Source organism: Melospiza georgiana, chromosome 2 (assembly GCF_028018845.1).
Source record: "Melospiza georgiana isolate bMelGeo1 chromosome 2, bMelGeo1.pri, whole genome shotgun sequence".
In the NCBI taxonomy this organism is placed as follows: Eukaryota; Metazoa; Chordata; class Aves; order Passeriformes; family Passerellidae; genus Melospiza; species Melospiza georgiana.
The window spans coordinates 118,688,549-118,711,244 of NC_080431.1; the positions used below are offsets into that span (position 1 = coordinate 118,688,549).

General features: G+C 41.3%; 1 protein-coding gene across 2 annotated transcripts in view; it reads right to left on the bottom strand.

Annotated features, from left to right (window-relative positions):
- DOP1B (DOP1 leucine zipper like protein B) overlaps positions 1-22,696 on the bottom strand; it is a 61,444-nt gene that overhangs the window by 21,681 nt on the left and 17,067 nt on the right. For both annotated transcript variants that reach the window (XM_058019214.1, XM_058019212.1), the window contains 14 exons: positions 17,915-18,096; positions 17,598-17,768; positions 15,610-15,799; positions 13,953-14,051; positions 11,597-11,720; positions 11,009-11,109; positions 10,436-10,550; positions 8,377-8,497; positions 7,812-7,931; positions 7,146-7,251; positions 6,870-7,061; positions 3,637-4,336; positions 1,476-1,744; positions 1,153-1,305 (listed from right to left, as the gene is read on the bottom strand). In XM_058019214.1, coding sequence (XP_057875197.1) covers positions 1,153-1,305; positions 1,476-1,744; positions 3,637-4,336; positions 6,870-7,061; positions 7,146-7,251; positions 7,812-7,931; positions 8,377-8,497; positions 10,436-10,550; positions 11,009-11,109; positions 11,597-11,720; positions 13,953-14,051; positions 15,610-15,799; positions 17,598-17,768; positions 17,915-18,096 — 2,643 coding nt within the window. The remainder of the gene's footprint in view (positions 1-1,152; positions 1,306-1,475; positions 1,745-3,636; positions 4,337-6,869; positions 7,062-7,145; positions 7,252-7,811; positions 7,932-8,376; positions 8,498-10,435; positions 10,551-11,008; positions 11,110-11,596; positions 11,721-13,952; positions 14,052-15,609; positions 15,800-17,597; positions 17,769-17,914; positions 18,097-22,696) is intronic.

Here is a 22,696-nt window from a genome sequence, read left to right on the forward strand (position 1 = left end):
AATATATTAATATTTAAGCAATTAAAATGTAATTTATATTATATTATATTATATTATATTATATTATATTATATCACATTCTATTCTATTCTATTCTATTCTATCACATATCACATTATGTCACATTACATCACATTATATCACATTATATCACATTATATCACATTATCTCATATTACATTACATTATATTATATTATATTATATTATATTATAGCACATAATATCATATAATGTTATGTTATATATTATGTTATGTTATGTTATGTTATGTTATGTTATGTTATGTTATGTTATGTTATGTGATATGATATCACATTATATATTATATTATATTATATTATATTATATTATATTATATTATATTATATTATATTATATTATATTATATTATATTATATTATATTATCTCATATGTCATATTATGTTATGTTATGTTATATATATAATGTTTTATATTATAATATATTATATTATTATATTATATTACATTATATTACATTACATTGCATTGCATTATATTATATTACATTATATTACATTATATCACATTATATTATATCGTATCATATTATATCACATTATATAATATATCATATTATGTTATGTTATGCTATATTATGTTATGTTATATTATATTATATTACATTGCATTATATTATATTACATTATGTTACATTATATCACATTCCATTATATCACATTATATTATATTATATTATATTATATTATATTATATTATATTATATTATATTATATTATATTATATTATATTATATTATATTATATTATATTATATTATATTATATTATATTATATTATATTATATCATATCATATCATATCATATCATATCATATCATATTATATCATATTATATCACATTATATCACATTATATAATATATCATATTATGTTATGTCATATTATGTTATGTTATGTTATGTTATGTTATGTTATATTATATTATATTATATTATATTATATTATATTACATTACATTACATTACATTACATTACATTACATTACATTATATTTTTCTCTAAAAATTTTTTTTCTCTTTCTCTGCAGTTCCCCCCTGCCATTGCCCAGAAACACCCCAGGGCTGTTGTGCCTGCTCTCCCTGAACGAGCTGCAGCTGCTCAGCACCTACCTTGTCGCGGTGCAGCAGGGCCTGGCAGATGATGTCCTCACAGATGTTGGCTGAGGGAGCCAGGCAGTGCAGTCTGTAGAACAATTCCACACAGGCAATGTGGTGCTCCCGAGTCTCCTTGTTCAGCTGATTCCACAGCACACAGGCAACTCTCTAGGGAAAAAGAGCAAACAACTGAATATAAATATATTCATAGTTATATTCCTAATAACAGCCATTTCCCTCCTGGCTTCCTGTTACCAGAAAGAATTCCCAAACTGCCTCAGAATCCCAGGATTCAATGAATTAGCTGGGCAGTAAAAAAAGGAAAAGAAAACGGACACCTGGTAGAAATCTGTTTTCTCTGAGATCATCTTCAGCACTGCAGGAGCAATGGGAGGAAGGGTGACCATCTGCAGCTTGCCAAGGAAAGGGTTGTGGCCAGACACTTTGTACCTCTTCATCCTGTCCTCAATCACCAGGGCCAGGGACTGGGAGTGGTTGATGACCTCCAGGAGGGTGAAGATGGACACGTTCTGCACGTAGCAGTCATTGACACAGCAGCAGATTGTCATCAGGGACTTCAGCCACAGGGGGAAGCTGGGGTCACCTCCTGCTCACAGGGGAAGGGACAGAAAGGGTTTGGAACTATTAGAACCCTGGATGCTGAGAATTTTAGATTTTCTGTGCTGCCAGGCACTGACCCCCAGAGAACACTGCACTGACCTGAGGGCCTGGAGAAGCTTCCAAAATTCAATAATAAAACTGAGATTAAAGGTGTGGAGTTTGAATAGAAGTGTGTGATATCACAGGGTGGGAAACTCAGAGCTGAAGGGTTTAGAATACAGGAATAGATAGAAAGCAAGATGGAGGTTTTAGGGTGGAGGCTGCTCCTTCTTCTCCACCTTCTTGTCCATGGAAAAAAAAGGAAAAGAAAATGGACACCTGGTAGAAATCTGTTTTCTTTGAGATCATCTTCAGGACTACAGGAGCAATGGGAGGAAGGGTGACCATCTGCAGCTTGGGTGGTTTTGTGTCATTGGATAAAAGTCCCCATTGCAGGCACGGGTGGTTGGGTATTGGGTTAAAAGTGAAAATAATTGAGGTGTCATTTCTCAATTGGACAGTTTATCCTTCAAAGGCCTTGGAGAGAGAGAGACAGGGCTCCATTTTTAGTTTGTTGGAGTGAAGCGCTGCAGAACTCAGGGTTTGTGAGATTGTAACAGAGATAAGAACTGATAAACATCTGAGCCCCAACAAGAAATACCCTCCCACACATTTAATCTTAACCCTGGCAGAAAAAAGGAGCAAAAGAATGCACATGAAATAAGCAAGGTGACAGGACCAAAATGACTGCCCAGATCCTGTCACCAACAGCTCATGGAATCACAGCAGGTTTGGACTGGAAGGGACCTTGGAGATAGCAGGGACACCTTCCACTGTTCCAGAGGGTTCCAAGTCTGGCCTGGAACACTTCCAGGGATAAGGCAGCCACAACCTCTCCATGTTTTCCCTACTTCTCCCAGCAGAAAGCTCTTGCAGGACCCCAAAACCTCCAGGATTTCTGTTTTGCCCTTTATGTTTATTCCCAACCCAATAATATATAATATTCCCAATAAATATTCCCAATTAATACGTTGATTATTTAGAGCTGCTGGTTTGTTTTCCAGCTGCCATTGTCACAAAGAGCTCCAGAGTGCTCAGGATCCATGGATGCTCCTCTAGTAGCACTGAGGCCCCTCCTTTCAGGATTTATAAATTACAACTGGAGTGGCTGACATCAATCCAAGCCATCTTTTCCTGAGGGAGCAGTGGAATTATTCTTTAACTCTCTTCAACTCTTTAAGTCTTCTTTAATTCCCATGCTCAGCCATGGAGATATGGGAATATCATCAGACAGCAGGAATGTGGAGTGAGGTGAGGAACCCAATTTTCCAGTTTCCCACCTCTCCATTCCCCACAAACCTGTTTGTGAGTTAACCTTCAGGTCAATACCAGCTCCTGCTAAAGCCAAGGAATGAACTGGAAATCCAAGAACAAACAGTCCCTCCAGCTGTACAGAATTATTCTTATTTGTTACACTGAACTCCTTTGAATGCTGAGGGTTTGGGATAAGAGATGATTTTGCCTCTGTTATGGTTTAGAGGTCAAATTTTCCACCTACACCCATCTTCCTCTAAAACATCCTTTTTAGGGATACAACCCATGGACAACAGAGATGGATATCCTGAAATTCCTGAACCATGCAGGGCCGTACAGGCCAGGAGGTCTTTGTCTCTCTTCAGTTCCAAATTTTCTAGTGGAATTTTTCCAAAAAGTATTTGAATTGAGGAAGCTTGGTAAAACTCAGCTGCCAGACACACCCCAGATGCTGAGGTGGGTGAGGCTTTAATTCCCAATTTGCCTTCAGCCCTGTCCAAGGGTTTTTTACTGGATCTAGTCTTGAAAACAGCCAAGCTCTCACTGTTTGCATCCTAAAAATGCTCAGGAGAGGAGAATTCTTACCAGGCCCCTGGAACAGAGAGAGGTACAAGTGTTCCATCTCGTCCTCAGACAGGTACACTGGGAATGTGGTGCAGTCCAGCAGCAGGTGACAAGCTGCAGAGAAAGCTTCCTTGCAGTCCCCTCTGAGGGGCCCCAGCACCAGCTCCAGGTCCCACTCCTCCTCCTCCTCCTTCTCCTTTTTGTGTTCAGAGAGGAGAGCAGTGGAATTCTTGCTCCTGAAGGGCGAGCCCCTGGCTGAGAACAGCTCTGAGAGCATTTGCTTCACCTGGGGCACAGTGATTTGTTTGCCATCCCAGGGACTCTTCTTCTTGTTGCCACTCTCAGGTACCCTGTAGCCATTCTCCTTTTTCTCCTTCCCGCTCAGATTTATCGCTGCAATCCCTTCAGGACTCACTTCTTGGAGCTGCACCCCAAAAATGTACTTGCTGGCAAACTTGGCCACCAGCTCCTGGATGCAGTGCAGCGTTTTCTGGATGCTGCCTCCTTTTTTCCAGACGCCATCTCTGTCCAGGGTGACCGTGGGCAGCCCCAGGTGCTGGCACAGCTCTGGGGAGGAGGCGCTCAGGCCGATGCCGCTGTCCTCTGACTTGAGCGTGGGGAAGGGAGGCGATGTCCTCGCTGGCACCTGCTCCTCCTCCTCCTCCTGCAGCCCAGCTCTGCCCTCCAGGGCTGTGTCCACGTCTGCCTTGGGCACTGGGCTCTGCAACAGCAGCAGGGACGGGGTTAATGGGGCACTGCCAACAGAGGGCTCACTTGGAGAACAGCAGGGACAGAAAAAGGAAAAACTGATGTTTGTGACTCCCGGTTGCAGGATTGCAGCTGTTTATGAACAGCTCCATTCATTGCCCTTTAAAACCAACTATCTGTATAAATATATTATATATAATAATATATCATATATTTTATTATTTATAAATAATTATATTATATATATTTCTTTTTATCTATTATATATATTTATCATATATAAATGTCTCTATAAAGCTCACGACTGACTCATCAAACAGAGGGATGTGCTCCCTTAAAACCCATTTCTCCCCAGAGCAGCTCAAATCACTCCCCTTTAAAATCCAATATCTGAATAAATCCAATATCTGTATAATATATATAATAATATATAATAATATATAATATAATATAATATAATATAATATAATATAATATAATATAATATAATATAATATAATATAATATAATATAATATAATATAACACACACTATTAATTATATAAAAATGATATTATATGTAATTATTACTATTACTATTACTATTAATATTATAAAATTTTATATAATATATGAAATGTATTATATATATGTATTTATCATATATAAATATCTCAGTTTATCTGTATGAATACAGTTTATCTGTATAAACCCAATATCTGTATAAACCCAATATCTGTAAAATATAAAATACCTTATATATATATGTATTTATTATATATTTATATCTGTATAAACCTCAGATAACTGATTCATCAGAGGGATGTGCTCCCTTAAAACCCATTTCCTCCCAGAGCAGCTCCATTATTTTCCTTTAAAACCCAGTATCTGTATAAATATATTATATAAAATATATATATTTATTATATATAAAAATCTGTATAACTGATCAAACAGAGGGATGTGCTCCCTTAAACCCATTTTCCCCCAGAGCAGCTCCATTATTTTCCTTTAAAACCCAATATCTGTATAAATATATATATAAAATATATTATATATAAAAATCTGTATAACTGACTGATCAAACAGAGGGATGTGCTCCCTTAAAACCCATTTCCCCCAGAGCAGCTCCATTATTTTCCTTTAAAACCCAATATCTGTATAAATATATATATAAAATATATTATATATATATTTATTATATATAAAAATCTGTATAACTGACTGATCAAACAGAGGGATGTGCTCCCTTAAACCCATTTCCCCTCAGAGCAGCTCCATTATTTTCCTTTAAAACCCTATATCTGTATATATATATTATACAAAATATAATATATATATACATATATATATTTATTATATATAAATATCTGTATAACTGACTGATCAAACAGAGGGATGTGCTCCCTTAAATCCATTTCCCCTAGAGCAGCTGCATTATTTTCCTTTAAAACCCAATATCTGTATAAATATATTATATAAAATATATATATTTATTATATATAAATATCTGTATAACTGACTGATCAAGCAGAGGGATGTGACCCATTTCCCCCCAGAGCAGCTCCATTATTTTCCTTTAAAACCCAATATCTGTATAAATGTATTATATTAAAATGTATATTTTTATATTATATCTGTATATGTAATTTTTATATTATATATAAATGTATTTTATAAAATATAATATATATACATATATATATTTATTATATATAAATATACACATTTTGGCAGGCTGTGCTCCTGGCCCTGCTGTACCCCATTTATTGCTCATGCTCCTTTGCACACCAACAATGCCCCTTTGTGCTCCACTGAAATGTTCACTGCAAGCCCTGCAGACCCAACCAGCTGTGAAGCTGGGCTGCATTTGCTCACTCCAGTTTTTAGCTATTGCATTCTGCTTCCAAAACAATTTACATCCATCCTTCTCAGGGGCTGACAAGAATAAACCCCTTCAGTGCCACAAATAATTCACACAGGCCAGGACTGAACACCCAGTGAGAGAAACAAGGCAGCAGGGTGCTCTGGAAGGAGCCAAAGAAGGGAAGTTTCAAAAAAATCTTTATTGTTGTACTTAAGAATTTCATAGAATTATAGGTTTGGGTTGGAAAAAATGATCCAGTGGCAGCCCTGCCATGGCAGGGACACCTCCCACTGTCCCAGGCTGCTCCAAAGCTGCTCCAAGCTGGCTTTGGACACTTCCAGGGATGAGCAGCCACAGTTTCTCTGGGAATTCCATCCCAGCCCTCTCCACCCTCCCAGGGAACAATTAATAATTCCCAGTACCCCATCTAACCCTACTCCCTTTTAGTTTGAAGCCATTCCCTGTGTCCTGTCCCTCCATCTTTTTCGAAATTGTCTCTCTCCATCCAATTCTGAAATTGGATTTTTTTGAAATTGTCTCTCTCCACCTTTCCTGTGGCTCCCTTCATGTGCAATTGTAATTAAAGCTGAAGGAGATTTATTATTTTAAGATTTATTATTTTAAATTCTGTCCCAAAATCATTGAAACCAAGACTTTTAAATGGTTTCACCCCTTCTCTGAGGGGTTGAAAGTCACCTACCCCATTGCCACTGCCAGTCTCAGTGTCCAGGTAGGAAGGAGGCATTTGCACCTTGCTGAGCACCTTAAAACAGGTTTTTAAGGCATGAGTGAGTTCTGGCAGCCCCAAGACCTCCATGTTTTCCAGGAGAGACTGCACCATGTAACTGAGCATCTGGGGCAGGTACTGAGTCTGCACTTCTGAGTAGAGCTCCTGCAATAAAAAAAAAGGAATGTTTAAAGAGTTATCCCATCCCATCCATCACTGGGAGGGAGGGATTGTCAAAGCCAGCCTTACCAGAGGAATCACATCCAGCAGGAACACCAGCAGAGTGCACAGCTCTGAAATGGTGGGAGGAGTGCTCACATTTTCCAGAGGATACCTCATCCCCGTGGATTTGTTTCTGGAGTGAAAGAAACATTCTTATGGAAGGGTTTTTTTTATTATGGAAGGGTAAAATTCTGGTTACAAGCAAAAAGCTTTGTTAAAGTCAGCACAAAATACTGAACAGCTCTGAGGCAAAGGGTTTCTAACAGGCCGGGGGAAAATATTCTGTCAAAACAACCTCAGCTCTGTGTGGTATGATGAACTGCTGATTTTCAGATTGCAGAATCTTCTTTCTTAGAGTTAGAAAATGACAAAAAGAGAGATATTATCTAACCAGAGGGTTGGAAGAGACCCTAAAGCCCCTTTAGTATCTTAATTTTTCTTCTATAAAGACCTCTCCACCTCCCCTCCCAACCCTTTTTCCTTCTTCTGTTGATTTGAAAGGAATTTTTTTTGTTCCCAGATTGAAATTCCCATCTAACTGTTTACCTGGCTGCACTCCTGAAATATTTGTGGACACAACTTACAGACCTGGCTGGTTCTACCATGTGTGATGGCCCTTAAAAGCTGCAGTAAATGTTATTATCCTGTACAGACAGCTCTGAAATGGCATTTTTGAGAGCACAACATAAACACCTGAAACAATCTTCAAAGCATTTGGTCAGGTAATCCCAGAGGAAATCAGTGCTCAAGGACGTGATCAACAAATTCACTGTTTTGACAATTTCTGAAGCATTTTTGTTCTCTTTGATTGCACTGAAAAGGAGAGAAAAGGAAAGGAAAAGGAGATGTCAGTGAGGATTCACATCACATGAGCTGATGGACTCAAAAATCTCATTTCCCCTTTCTCTACAAGCTAAAAAATGTTGATTTTTAATTTTTTTTTTAATCAAAGGCTAAATCACTCTGGAGCTGGAGCATCTTTCAGATGATGGGAGTCACAAGGCTGAGCTCTGTCAGCAGCCTGATGTCACTGTGGTTACTCCACACCCATCACATGCAGCAAACTTCATTTTTTTCTCTGCTAATCCAAGAGAAATTCATTGTGTGTAGAGAAAAGGGGAAGCCAGAGAAAAAATTTCATCCTCTGGCCAGAAAGTCCCTTTGTTACAACCCAAAACTTCATTAAACTCCTTCATTTTAACCATTAAACTTAAACAAAATGATGCAGTTTCAGCTCAGAGCTGGAAATCTGTCATACCTTGCCAGGGTGTTGCCACTTTGGTTGTAGCTGAGTTTGAGATCAGAACCCAGGGTGTCTTTGCAGTAGGAATAAAAAGCTCTAAGAACTTCCAGGAACAGATCCCCAACAACCTGTGGCCCTGCAAGGAAAGGGGAAAAAAATCCAGGAATTGTCCACAGAGGAGGGGAAGAAATAATAATTTCAGTGCCCTAAACTTGGAATAATGAAAAAAAAAAAAAAAAAGTAGTGTATAAAACATTGCAGTGAGTGCTTCTAAAAATGAAAATACAAAAGTTAAAGTGACTAAGAATAGCAGAAAAGGTCAAAGCTTGTTATGTTTGATTTGATACCTTTAAATAATTTTTACACTGTTAAATCCATTTCTAAAGAGAGTGAAAGTCTTAATGGCTTAAGGCTCAAGGAGTCAAACTTTATGTTCTGACTGGGAAGATTAAAGAGGATAATGCAGTTTAGCTGAATATCCCTGGTTTAAAAGGGATTTATGATCCCTTTATTTGTACTTTGGATTAATGCACATTGTCAGGCAGCCAAGCAACACATCCAGCAGGGCAATGTCCCTCATTTATTTTCTGAATTAGATTAATCAATACATTTCTAACAGAAACAATCTCTTTGGTGACATCACTCCCCACCCAAAATATTTTTAAAAATTTGTCAAGTCACTTTGGTTTGATTCTTTAGTGCAGAAAAGTGAATTTGCCCTTGAAATAAGGAAGGGCAGAGCCTGATCCTGCTGGTGCTGCATGGACAGACATAGAGAGGGAAGGGCAGATCCACCCAAGGAACAAATGGAGCTCAATACTGACACAAGGGGGGAAGTGCTACTTTAAAGTGCCCTCAGATGCCAGCTCAAGGCTCAGAACCCCAGAATTACCAAGGCTGGAAGAGCCCTTCAGGATCATCCAGTGCCCTCACCCCAATCCCTGTCCCCAAGGCCACATCCAGACTGCTCTGGGACAATTCAGTGACTCCAAACCTCCCTGGGCAGCTCAGCCCAAGGCCTGACCACTCTGCCAGGGAAATTTTCTGTCCTAGTCTCCAACCTGAGCCTGCCCTGGTGCCATCTGAGGCCATTTCCTCTCCTCCTTTCCCTTGGGACAGGCAGCAGAGCCCAAACCCCCCTGGCTGTGCCCTCCTGGCAGGGACTTGTGCAGAGCCACGAGGGCCCCTGAGCCTCCTTTGCTCCAGCCTCAGCCCCTTCCAGCTCCTCAGGGATTCTGCAGCCCCTTCCAGCTCCTCAGGGATTCTGCAGCCCCTTCCAGCTCCCTCAGGGATTCTGCAGCCCCTTCCAGCTCCTCAGGGATTCTGCAGCCCTTTCCCAGCTCCTCAGGGATTCTGCAGCCCCTTCCAGCTCCTCAGGGATTCTGCAGCCCCTTCCAGCTCCTCAGGGATTCTGCAGCCCCTTCCCAGCTCCCTCAGGGATTCTGCAGCCCCTTCCCAGCTCCCTCAGGGATTCTGCAGCCCCTTCCCAGCTCCCTCAGGGATTCTGCAGCCCCTTCCCAGCTCCCTCAGCCCCTCCTGGGGCTCCAGCCCCTGCCCAGCTCCGTTCCCTGCCCTGGACACGCTCCAGCCCCTCCAGGGCTCTCCTGCAGGAGCAGAACTGGGCCCAGCCCTGGAGGGGCCTCTCAGAGCCAGCACAGAGGGACAATTCCTGCCCTGCTCCTGCTGCACACACAATTCCCCATCCAGCCCAGCTGCCAGGGGCCTCCTGCCCCCCTGGGCACCCCTGGGCTCGTGTCCAGCCCCTGTCACAGCACCCCCAGGGCCTTTTCCTGCCTGAGCAGCTCTCAGGACTCTCTGTCCCAGCCTGCAGGGTTGGGCTTGGCAGAACCCCCAGCCTGGGCTGTGCTGACCCTCCAGGAGGGCACAGATTTGCATTTCCCTCCCTGGGACCCATCCATGCTCTGCAGGGCTCTGTGGGAATTCCCAAACCTGGGAATTTGTTCCAGAGCAGGGCCAAGGCAAGGAACAGCCTCCTGCACACTCCCACACCCACAGGATTAGGGTTGGGCAGGGTTTTGTTAAGTCCTGCTCAGGTTTGGGATGAACACTTCACCTATTTCAGGTTTGTCCAGGAGGCTGATAAGGATCCGGAAGGGTTTGAGATAAGCCTGGTGCTGCTCCTCTGGGTCAGCCTCTGGGAATTTCTGATGCAGAATCACAATCAAACTCTAGGAAAAGGAAAACATCACAATGTTATCACAATGTTATCCACCAGAGACAGATTGTCATCTCAATAAGGGCTGAAGTGTTGCTAAATTTGATTTTGTTTAGGACTGACTACAAATGAACTCTAACTTTCCATCCAGGGTAAACAAATCAATTCCAACTTCCCATCATCTCTACTCAAAGGCTGATCTTAGCCAGAGAAACATTTTTAAATAATTCAGGTAGCTTAAAATTATTGTAAATAATTCAGGTAATTCAGCCAAGATTCTTCCCTTTGGTTCCCTTAAATTCCATAAGCGATCCAATATTGGGATAAAAACAGCACAGATGGAAATGTAACCACAGGGACAGAGAGGGGAGGACAAACCAAAAATTGAGAATGATTCTGGACACAGTTTGAGCTAAAATTGCAAGGATCATGAATTTATTTGGAATATATCTGTATTAAATGCACACCAACCTCAACCAAAAGATCTTTAGAGTATTTTCCAAAGAAATAAACAGCATGGTCTTCAGAAGTGGTGGAGTCTGGAGCAAAAGTGCCACCTTTAATATCAGAACCTACAAGAAAACAGAGGCAGGAGGAGCTCAGAAAGCAGCACAGAGCACTGAGGGGTTTATATTGAATTTACTCTGCATTTTCAATCTTTGGCATTTCAACAGCCCACAGTCCCAATTTGAGGGCATCCAGATGTTGAGCACAACACAGAAATCAAAACCAAGGCCAAATAGACTGGGAATCACTATTTCTTCCAGAAAAATAAGGTTAAAATAGTAACTTTTAGTCCTTTTAGTTCACTGAACAAGCTGAGGATGGAACCAGAATTTATCAGATGCCCTGAGATTCAGAGAGAAATAAATTCACCCCTAAAGAAAAGCCCTGTTCACCAAATATTTAATTGTATTAAGGCACTTAATAAATGGCAAATAAACACCACTTTATCATAATTCATTAACAGCTAAAGAAGTGTATTTAAATTTCAAACACTGATTTATTTTTGCTCCAAAGTATGCAGAATATTGAAAATCTCTGGATTTGGCACAGTACCTAGCAGCCAGGCATACAATCTCCTGTTGAGGGACATGTCTCTCCTCAGCAGGGTCTGAGTGGCTGCTGACAGGATATAAACCAGATCAGCCCTTCTGAGCAGGATGGTGCTTTCCTTGCAGTCCTGGGGTGGAAAAGAAAGATTGTTCATCTGTTGGTGAGCACTGAAAGGAGTCAAAGTGGTGATGGGCTGGGTTTTGAACTGGGAATAAAAATGTTTTGGGGAAAAGGGAACAAAGCATCAACAGAAAAATGGTTTGTGAGCTAAAAATATCAAGAATTCACAGGATCACAGAATGACCGGGTTGGGAGAGACCTCCAAGACCATCGAGTCCAGCCCAGCCCCAACTGAACCCTGGCCCCCAGTGCCACATCCAGGCTTTGTTAAACACACCCAGGCATGGGGACTCCACCACCTCCCCGGGCAGCCATTCCAGAACTTTCTCACCCTGGCTGCAAAAACCTTTTCCCTGCTCTCCAACCTGTATTTCCCCTGGTGCAGCTCGAGGCTGTGTGCTCTGGGTGTGTCAGTGCTGCTGCAGACAGAGCCCAGCCCCAGGTGAGCACAGGCACCTTTCAGGAGCTGTGAGAGTGATGGGGGCAGCCCTGAGTCTCCTTTTCTGCAGGCTGAGCACCCCCAGCTCCCTCAGGGCTTCCTCACAGGGTTTGTGCTCCCAGCCCCTCTCCAGCCTCGTTGTCCCCTCTGGGTGTGCTCAGTGTCCCAAGGCCCTTCCCAAACTGAGGGGCCAGAGCTGGGCACAGCACTCCAGGTGTGCCCTCAGCAGTGCAGGGGCAGAATGAGCTCCCTGCTCCTGGGACAGCCAGGGACAGACAGAGGGACAGACACAGGGACAGACACAGGGACAGCCAGGGACAGACACAGGGACAGACACAGGGACAGGCAGGGACAGACACAGGGACAGACACAGGGACAGCCACAGGGACAGACACAGGGACAGACACAGGGACAGCCACAGGGACAGACACAGGCACAGACACAGGGACAGACACAGGGACGGACACAGGGACAAACACGGGGACAAACACAGGGACAGACACAGGGACAGCCAGGGACAAACACAGGGACAGACACAGGGACAGAATGACCTCTCTGCTCTTGCTGCCACTCCATTCCTGATCCAGGCCAGGAGCCATCCCTCCTTGGCCCCCAGGGCTCACTGCTGGCTCATGGTCAGTCAGTGCCCCCAGGTCCCTTTGTGCCTGGGCACTGCCCAGCCCAGTGCCTGGGCACTGCCCATCCCCAGCCTCTGGCATTGCAGGGGGTTCTTGTGGCCAGAATGCAGGACTCAACACTGGGACTTACTAAACTCCATCCTGTTAGACTCTGTCCATCCATCTTCCTTCCTTCCTTCCTTCCTTCCTTCCTTCCTTCCTTCCTTCCTTCCTTCCTTCCTTCCTTCCTTCCTTCCTTCCTTCCTTCCTTCCTACCCACCCTCCAACAGAAGGATACAGCTCCCAGCTTAGTGTGGTCAGCAGATTTACTAATGAAAGGCTCAACACCCTCATCCTTGTCATCAATAAAGGAAATGTGACACAATCTCAAAGTGGGTTCATGGAGTCACAGAATGGGAGGGACCTTAAATCCCACCCAGTGCCACCCCTGCCATGGCAGGGACACCTCCCACTGTCCCAGGCTGCTCCAGCCCCAGTGTCCAGCCTGGCCTTGGGCACTGCCAGGGATCCAGGGGCTCCACAGCTGCTCTGGGAATTCCATCCCAGCCTCTCTCCACCCTCTCAGAGATGAATTTTTTCCCCCAATATCCCACCTAACCCTACAATCTTTCAGTTTGAAGCCATTCCCTGTGTGCTGTCCCTGCATCCCCTGGCAATTGTCTCTCTCCAGCTTCCCTGGGGCTCCTCCAGGCCCTGTGAGGCCACCCTGAGCTCAGCCCAAAGCTTCTCCTCTCCATCCCAAACACTGCCTGTCTTACAGCAAGGTGAGGAAACAGTGGGAATAACTTTGGTTTTAAGTAAGATTTTCTCTCCTGGTCTTTACCAGAAATAACTTAATGTGGACAATTCTAAATTCTAAAATCCTACTTGAATAAACTCCAAATGTTTTCCACATGAACCATTCAGGCCTGAATAGTTCAAGCACATCCTAAACATCCCCCAAAAGCCCCTGTGAAATCATTGCTTCAGCCTTGGAAGCTGGAAAGACTCTGAGAAGCAGCAGAGGCTCCTCCACTCCTTAAATTGATGGGGCACAAGAAATCCCAAAATTCAGGGATTTTGAAGGTTCAAAATTCAGCCATTTGGCAATAGCAGAGTTGGGAGCTGGGCTGCTTGCACAGAACACACCTTCCATGGAAAAATCCCAAAAGAATCCCCTTACCAAAGCTGTATAAAACGGGAAAAAGAAGAGGATTGCTTCCAGAGTGTTCCTCTGCACCAGGACATTGGAATCCAGCACTGACACACACAAAGACTTTATCTGGAAAAGGAAAACACAACATTTTATTTGATTTTACCATCAAATTAAGGAAATTTCAAGGAAATTTCAAGGGAGGGAGGAAAGGAAGGAAGGAAGGAAAGGAAGGAAAGGAAGGAAAGGAAGGAAAGGAAGGAAAGGAAGGAAAGGAAGGAAAGGAAGGAAAGGAAGGAAAGGAAGGAAAGGAAGGAAGGAAGGAAGGAAGGAAGGAAGGAAGGAAGGAAGGAAGGAAGGAAGGAAGGAAGGAAGGAAGGAAGGAAGGAAGGAAGGAAGGAAGGAAGGAAGGAAGGAAGGAAGGAAGGAAGGAAGGAAGGAAGGAAGGAAGGAATTTTTGTGGCTTTTAAGAGAATTGTTAATATTGGGTTTGTAAGAGTACAGAATGTCCCGGAGTTACAAGATGTGAAACCTCCCAAAATGCAGATATTACTCTAATTAGCCTTACACTTATTCCATCACTCAACACAAATTACTGCCTACAGAAGATTTCCATTTCACTGGAAAAACAAAAAGACAAAACCTCAGAACAGCAAACACTTTGGGAACTGCACATTAAACACTGAAAACCAGAAAAGCTGCTCTTCAAATGAAATGGATGGAGCAATTTCAGAGCATGGACCTTTTAGTCTCAAAATATTTTTAATTGCATGGCATCCTAATTTAATCCAGACAAGGCTGGGGTTATGGGGTTGTCTTGGGTTACAAGATGTGGCTGGAGGTGTGTGTTCTGTCCCCATCTGTCAGAGCTGGGGCAGTTCTCTGCTGTTCCTGGGCAGTTTTTCCTTTCTCTCTCCCACAGCCAACCCTCCCTCCAGGAGATCTCTGCTGTCCATGGCCACTGAGTGTCCCTGCAGGGCTGATCCAATCCCAGCATCCCATGGGGAGATGCTCCGCCCAGGGGAGGAGCCAAGCATTCCTGCCTGGATCCAATCTGAGGTGCTGGGACAGCAGAGCAGCCTTTGCCCCCTGCATTGCCAGAGGAGCAGCTGCCTCTTCCCCTGGAGCTGCAGAGGAAAACTCCCCCCTTGTGCAGGATCCCTGCTGCAGCAGAGCCACAGCTGGCACTGCAGGAGGGCTGAGCCCCCCTGGGATGGGGCTGGGACACCGCCCTGACACACAGGGGACAGGGCATGCTCTCACTCTGGCAGTGGTTTGTTGTGTATTGCTGCATTCTTATTTTTATCTTTATTTATTTTTTTCATTCCTAGTAAAGAACTGTTATTCCCATTCCCATATTTTTGCCTGAGAGCCCCTTAATTTCAAAATTATAATAATTTAATGGCACTGCTGCCACCACCCTGACCCACAGCGTGTCAGGGCCTGTTCTCACTCTGGCATTGCAGCTTTGCATTACTGCATTCTTATTTTTCTGTTTTCTTTTAATTTTTTCCCTAATAAAAAACTTTTATTCCTATTCCCATATCTTTACCTGAGAGCCCCTTAATTTCAAAATTACAATAATTTGGAGGAGAGGGTTTACATTTTCCATTTCAAATGAGACTCCTGCCCTCCTTAGCAGACCCCTGGCTTTCCAAACCCACACAAGGGTGTGAAATGAACTTACAGTGAGTTTATAATCAGTGCCAAGCATGAATTTCTGCTGTTTGCCAGAGAGCTCCCTGTTGATGTGGCTGACAACGAAGAGGGAAGCAGGGAGCCTGATGGAGGGGCTGCCCAGGACACTGCCCCAGAGGGCTCCATAAAACACCTCCTGGCCCATCAGCAGGGACAGCTTCACCAGCAGAGCATCTGTTCTGTACCCAGGCAGAGAAAAAACCCCTTTGTTAGCTGATTTTATACACAGAAATGGAATTATATAGAGTTGATATCATTTATTTGATGTTTTGCAGCTTTGTGTTGTCAATATTTCCCTTTATCACAGAATCTTTGGGTTGGAAGGGAGCCAAAAATCATCTCATTCCACCCCCTGCCATGGGCAGGGAACCTTCCCCTATCCCAGGTGGTGATGGATGAATCTCATTGTACAAAAGAATCAAACCCCCTCAATTCTTTGTCATTAAAAAAAGGTCTCTGTTCACACACTGGAAAGTTCTCCAGGAAATATCTGCAAATATTCAGCTCTGACCAAACAACTGCAGCACCTGTGATTGCAGAATGTTGATTGCCAGAGGTGTGAAAAGCTAAATTGGAAGTCATTTAAGACTGAAAGCAAATTTTATCAGTCTGGGAGCTGGAGGTTATCCTAAAAAATCCTAAAAATTCCTACTTTCAAACCAACAGGGTCAATTTTTAAGGCACTGGATGAAGAAAAACAAGAGATGTGAAATTCCCTGGATCCCTGGCAGTGCCCAAGGCCAGGCTGGACAGGACTTGGAGCAGCCTGGGACAGTGGGAGGTGTCCCTGCCATGGCAGGGGTGCCACTGGATGGGATTTGAGGTCCCTCCAACCCAAACCATTCCAGGGTTCCATGAGATAAAACAACAAATTGCACACAGGACACCCTGGAATGAATTCCAGACCATCCCACAGAAAATCCTGGGGCTGCAGCACAGTCCCTGCTCTGGAACACTTTGGTATTTTACCATAAAGGAGGAATTAAAACCTCACATGAGGAATGCAAGGTTGACAAAAGAGGAAAATCCCAGCTTAGAAGAGGAAACACCTCCCAGTGTGATGGATTTTTTCCCATTTCTTTATAAAAAAATCCCTCAAAGCAGTTTTCCTCTGCCATTTTCTGTGTGAGTGCACAAAGTCAGGGAAATTTGGAGCTGGAAATGGTGTCTGGGCTGAAGCACAACCTCAGCACTTTGTTCTCTTTCAGGAACAGCAGGAGATGGATTAATTTTAGTTCTCAATATTGAATGTTCTGAGAACACTCAGCAGAGAACCTCTCATGAAAAAGAATTGAAAATTAACCTGACACAGCTTCTGACAAGATATTCTTGCACAGAATCATTGCAATGAGTAAACAAAAGAAAAACTCCCTCATGTAAATTGGTATTTAAAAAAAAAAAAACAAATTAATTTTGACATAAATATTTCCCAAGATTTATGAAATACATGTCAGATTCTGTTTGTTCAAAGAGAAAAATAATGCCATGAAAAATGGGGGAAAAGGTGTAAAACCAGAGGTCAGATCTTGGAATTTAATTTTTAATTCCCATTAATTCCCTGCTCCATATTTTTGCCAGATGATACAGAAATATTGGACAGAATTCAGCTGCTCTCTCATGTTACAGAATTCAAACAGAATTTATCTCCAGAGCAGTGGTTTGGGAGACAGGTGAATTATTTAGGAGTCAGAGGAGCTTTAAGAATTTTTTTATTTTTTTCTCTCAGCATTTCTATTTTTAACCCTCCTTTTCCTCTTTTTTTTTTTTTTTTAACCCTCCTTTTCCTCTTTTTTCCTCCTCCTGGGATGAAAACAGAGAGGAAAGGGATTTTTTATTTCAGTATTTTTCCAGGTCCCACCCTTCATCCCCCTTTAGAAGCTCTTTTGTTTATAGAAATCTGATAGAATTTTTTTGAGAACTCCCTAGAAAATCAAACACTGGATAATGCTTCAATGAATATGGAATAATTAATATTACCTGTCATAAATTTCTGATCCTTCTTCCAGGCCAGGCAGCAGCCCAATGACAAAGGCCTGGAGACCAGGCAGGAGGGATTTTTGGAGAGGAAGAAAATATTTCTCATACAAGCCCAGGAGAACAGGTCTCACTGACATGGCTGCATTTGCCAGCAGAGGGAACAAACCAGAGCTTTAATTAAAAAAAAAAGACAAAATGAGAGTTAATTTAAATAGATTGAGACGGTTATGCCTTAAAAAAAAATAAATTAAAATGACATGTACGAAAAGAATTCTGAGTGAGCTGTTTTGTGCATTAGAAAAAAATATTCAAATTACCTGTACAGGAATAAATCCTTGGCAAGCCATTTTGTGCCAATGATTTTAAAGATTATTTCATAGGTTTCTAAAGCCTTTAAGTGCACCCCACTGGGCAGGGCTGGGTGCAAGCACTGGGATAATCTTTTACTGATGATCAATCTTCTGGGCAGCAGAGAATACTTCAGGTTACTCTGCAGAGCCTGGGGAGAGAGGAGAGGAGAAGAAAGAGTTATAAAGTGAAACAGAAAATATCTAATGGTTGTTTATTAAATGTTGAGGAGAAAGGAGAGGAAAAAGTGAAAAAAAAATGGAAAAAAGAGTGAAAAAGTGAAATATAAAATATCTAATGGATGTTTATTAAAGCCTGAGGAGAAAGGAGAACAAATAGTTATAATGAGAAATATAAAATATCAAATGTTTATTAAGTGTTGAGAAAAAAGGAGAGGAGAAGAAAGAGTTATAAAGTGAAACAGAAAATATCTAATGGCTGTTTGTTAAATGTTGAGGAGAAAGGAGAGGAAAAAGTGGAAAAAAAAAGGGAAAAAAGAGTGAAAAAGTGAAATATAAAATATCAAATGGCTGTTTATTAAAGCCTGAGGAGAAAGGAGAAGAAATAGTTATAAAGTGAAATACAAAATATCTAATGGCTGTTTATTAAAGCCTGAGGAGAAGAAATAGTTATATTTTGAAATATAAAATATCTACTAGCTTTTTATTAAATGTTGAGGAGAAAGGAGAAGAAGAGTAAAAAAAGTGAAAAGAAGAGTGTAAAAGTGAAATATAAAATATCAAATGGCTGTTTATTAAAGCTTGTGGAGAAAGGAGAAGGGTTATAAAGTGAAATATAAAATATCTAATAGCTGTTTATTAAAGGTTAAAGAGAAGGGAGAGGAGAAGAAATGGTTGTAATGAGAAATATAAAATATCTAATATGTGTTTATTAAAGGTTGAGGAGAAATAAGTGGAGAAGAAAGAGTGAAAAAAAAGTGAAAAAAGAGTGAAAAAGTGAAATATAAAATATCTAATGGGTGTTTATCAAAGCTTGAGGAGAAGAGTTATAATGTGAAATATAAAATATCTAATGGCTTTTTATTACTGCTTGAGGAGAGAGGAGAAGAGTTATAATGAGAAATATAAAATGTCTAATGGCTGTTTATTAAAGGTTGACGAGAAAGGAGAGGAGAAGAAAGAGTGAAAAAAGTGAAAGATAAAATATCTCATGGCTGTTTATTAAAGGCTGAGGAGAAAGGAGAGGAGAAGAAAAAGTGGAAAAAAAGTTTAAAAAAAAGTGAAAAAGTGAAATATAAAATATCTAATGGATGTTTATTAAAGCTTGAGAGAGGAGAAGAAATAGTTATAAAGTAAAAAATAAAATATCAAATGGCTGTTTATTATAGGTTGAGGAGAAAGGAGAACAAATAGATATAATGAGAAATATAAAATATCAAATGTTTATTAAATGTTGAGAAAAAAGGAGAGGAGAAGAAAGAGTTATAAAATGAAATATAAAATTTCTAGTAGCTGTTTATTAAAGGTTGAGGAGAAAGGAGAGGAAAAGAAAGAGGAAAAAAAAAAGTGAAAAATTGAGTGAAAAAGTGAAATATAAAAATACCTAATGGCTGTTTATTAAAGCTTGAGGAGAAAGGAGAAGAGAAGAAAGAGTTATAATGAGAAATATAAAATACCCAATGGCTGTTTATTAAAGCTTGAGGAGAAAGGAGAGGAGAAGAGTTGTAATGAGAAATATAAAATGTTTAATGGCTGTTTATTAAAGGTTTGGGAGAAAGGAGAGGAGAAGAAAGAGTGGGGAAAAAGTGGGAAAAAATTGAAAAAATGAAATATAAAATATCTAATGGCTGTTTATTGAAGCTTGAGGAGAAAGGAGAAGAGTTATAAAGTGAAATATAAAATATCTAATAGTTGTTTATTCAAGGTGAGGAGAAAGGAGAACAAATAGTTACAATGTGGAATATAAAACATCTAATGGCTGTTTATTAAAGCTTGAGGAGAATATTGGGAAGAGTTTGAACTCCTAATTGCATTTTGTTGCAGCAGAACTCTGAAGCTGAGTTTTTATTTGGGATCAGCCATGGAAAAATTGGAAATGCCTGGTGTGAGTCTGCTCAGAGGAGGGAAAAGGAACAGGACTGGGACAAGGTGTCCCATTATCTCATCTCCAGGGGAAAAGGGAAGTGACAAGAAGAGCATCTCAGCTTTTAGGGAATAAAGAAAGAATTTAAGATTTCTCTTTCCTCCTAAGTTCTCCATTCATGGATGGAATCATGGAACGGGTTGGAAGGGACCTCAAAGCTCATCTTGTTCCAGCACCTTCCACTGTCCCAGGCTGCTCCCAGCCCTGGCCAACCTGGCCTTGGGCACTTCCACGGCTGAGGAGCCCACAGCTTCCCTGGGAAACCTGGGCCAGGGCCTCCCCTCCCTCACAGGGAACAAATTTTGCCAATAAATAATTCTTTAATAATTTTTTTCCAATAAATTTTTCTAGTAAACAATATCTGAAACAAAAAAGAACGAACTTTCCAGCCAAAGCAGAGATGATGAAATGGGATAAAAGCCTCTGCTCTGGAATTCTCTGTGGCTACGTTCACTGGGCTGGATAACTCACTGCATTCATGTGCAAGTAAAAGATGTTTAGGACAGGAAATATTTAAATAAGTTTTGATGCTGGGAGAGGTTTTAGGAAAAAGCCCTTATTGGGAAAGGGAATTCCTTTCCTTGAGCCACCAGAGCGTTTCAGTAGGGAAATAAATCAGTTTTCTCTTCAAGTCACAGACAATCAAAAAGAAAATTTGGAAGTCAAGGGCACCGCAGGCTTTGCTCAATGGACAAACACAAACAGATCTGTTGGAGTTCTGGGTGCTGAGAATTCCAGACTTTCTGTGCTGCCAGGCACTGACCCCCAGAGGACACTGCACTGACCTGAGGGCCTGGAGAAGCTTCCAGAATGGAATGACAGAGCTGGGATTGTGGGTGTGGAGATTGAATAGAAGTGTGTGATATCACAGGGTGGGAAACTCAGAGTTGAAGGGTTTAGAATACAGGAATAGATAGAAAGCAAGATGGAGGTTTTGGGGTGGAGGCTGCTCCTTCCCCTTCTCCTTCTCCTTCTCCTTCTCCTCCTCCTTCTCCTTCTCCTTCTCCTTCTCCTTCTCCTTCTCCTTCTCCTTCTCCTTCTCCTTCTCCTTCTCCTTCTCCTTCTCCTTCTCCTTCTCCTTCTCCTTCTCCTCCTCCTCCTCCTCCTCCTCCTCCTCCTCCTCCTCCTCCTCCTCCTTCTCCTTCTCCTTCTCCTTCTCCTTCTTCTTCTCCTTCTCCTTCTCCTTCTCCTTCCCCTCCTTCTCCATGGGTTTGGGTGGTTTTGTGTCATTGGATAAAAAAGTCCCCATTGCGGGCACAGGTGGTTGGGTATTGAATTAAAAGTGAAAATAATTGAGGTGTCATTTCTTAATTGGACAGTTTATCTTTAAAAGGCCTTGGAGAGAAAGACAGTGAGCCATTTTGTGCCTTGCTAAGGACATATTGCAGAACTCACTGCTGTGAGACTGTAACATAAATAAGAAATAAACACTTGAGCCTGAATATGACCTGTGGTCTGAAGTTCCTTCAACCCTGACCTCGACAGAGGCAGAAAAACAAAGCTGAAAACCAGCACAGATGTTCCAGAGCCTGTGGACATCTGGGATATTTTCAGGATCAGGCAAATTCTTGTCTCTTCCCAAATGAAATCGTGGTTTTATCCTATGGAATCCCATGGTTTTATCCTATGGAATCCTTTTCAAATTGAGGCGGTTCTGTTTTGCTTGGAAAAGCAGCAGGAAGTGGAATAACCATTCCTGGCATGAACCTACAGCAGGTGACTTTACCCTGAGCCCTCCTCAGCAGGAAGGGGAGGAGATAAAACCCTTTTAGAGGGAGCAGCTGGCAGGAAATTTACCCAAGAAGAAAAAAAAGGTTGGGAATTTACAACAACAGCAAACAGAAAATCAGCCCATCCTGGCAGACACGCAGATGTCACTCAGAGCCACTCCATCCCCCCCTCCTCTCCCCACAGCAGAGCTGCATTTAATGGATGATAAAAACCAGAATCCAACAATAAACCATTATTTCACATATTTGTGGAGTTACTTTTTTATACCTCTTATATTTGTATATTTATATTTGGGGCTTTTACTCCTGTGGCACATGAAGAATATTATTTCAACATTGAAATCCTTAAGAGTTAAGGATTCCTTCCTTAACTGTGAAGATTTCTGGAAAGCTGGACTTTGACACTTTCTATTTATATTGCTTGGCTTCTATTTGCCCACACCCTCTCTGCATATTTAGAGATAGAAAAGGAGATAATTGCAAAAAAGCAGGCCAGTGGTAAATTGTGATCATTTATTTGTGGGGAGTTTTGGAAGGAATTTAAGATGGGATTTTTAAATTGTTTTTGATGATGTGTTTTGGGTTTTTTTATTTTTTACATAGGTAGGAAGAGTGAGTTTGGCTTAAGATTGTTATAGTATGGTTTAGAAGGTTACAAGACTTTTAGTTATAAGACTTTTTAGGAGTTAAAACACTGTTAACAAGGATATTTATGTTTTTGACCTAATTTTGAAATATTTTGTTTTATGGACTTATGCTACAGTATAAGTTTTCTTAGTTATCTATAACACATCAACTCATAGTATTGTATTTCAAATTCTGTATCTACTTTTGTAGTTATTTTTTCTATATTTTAGACTTTAAAACTCTAAACTTTTTTTTACTTAGTTTAACATGTTTTTGTTCTAAATTATAAAT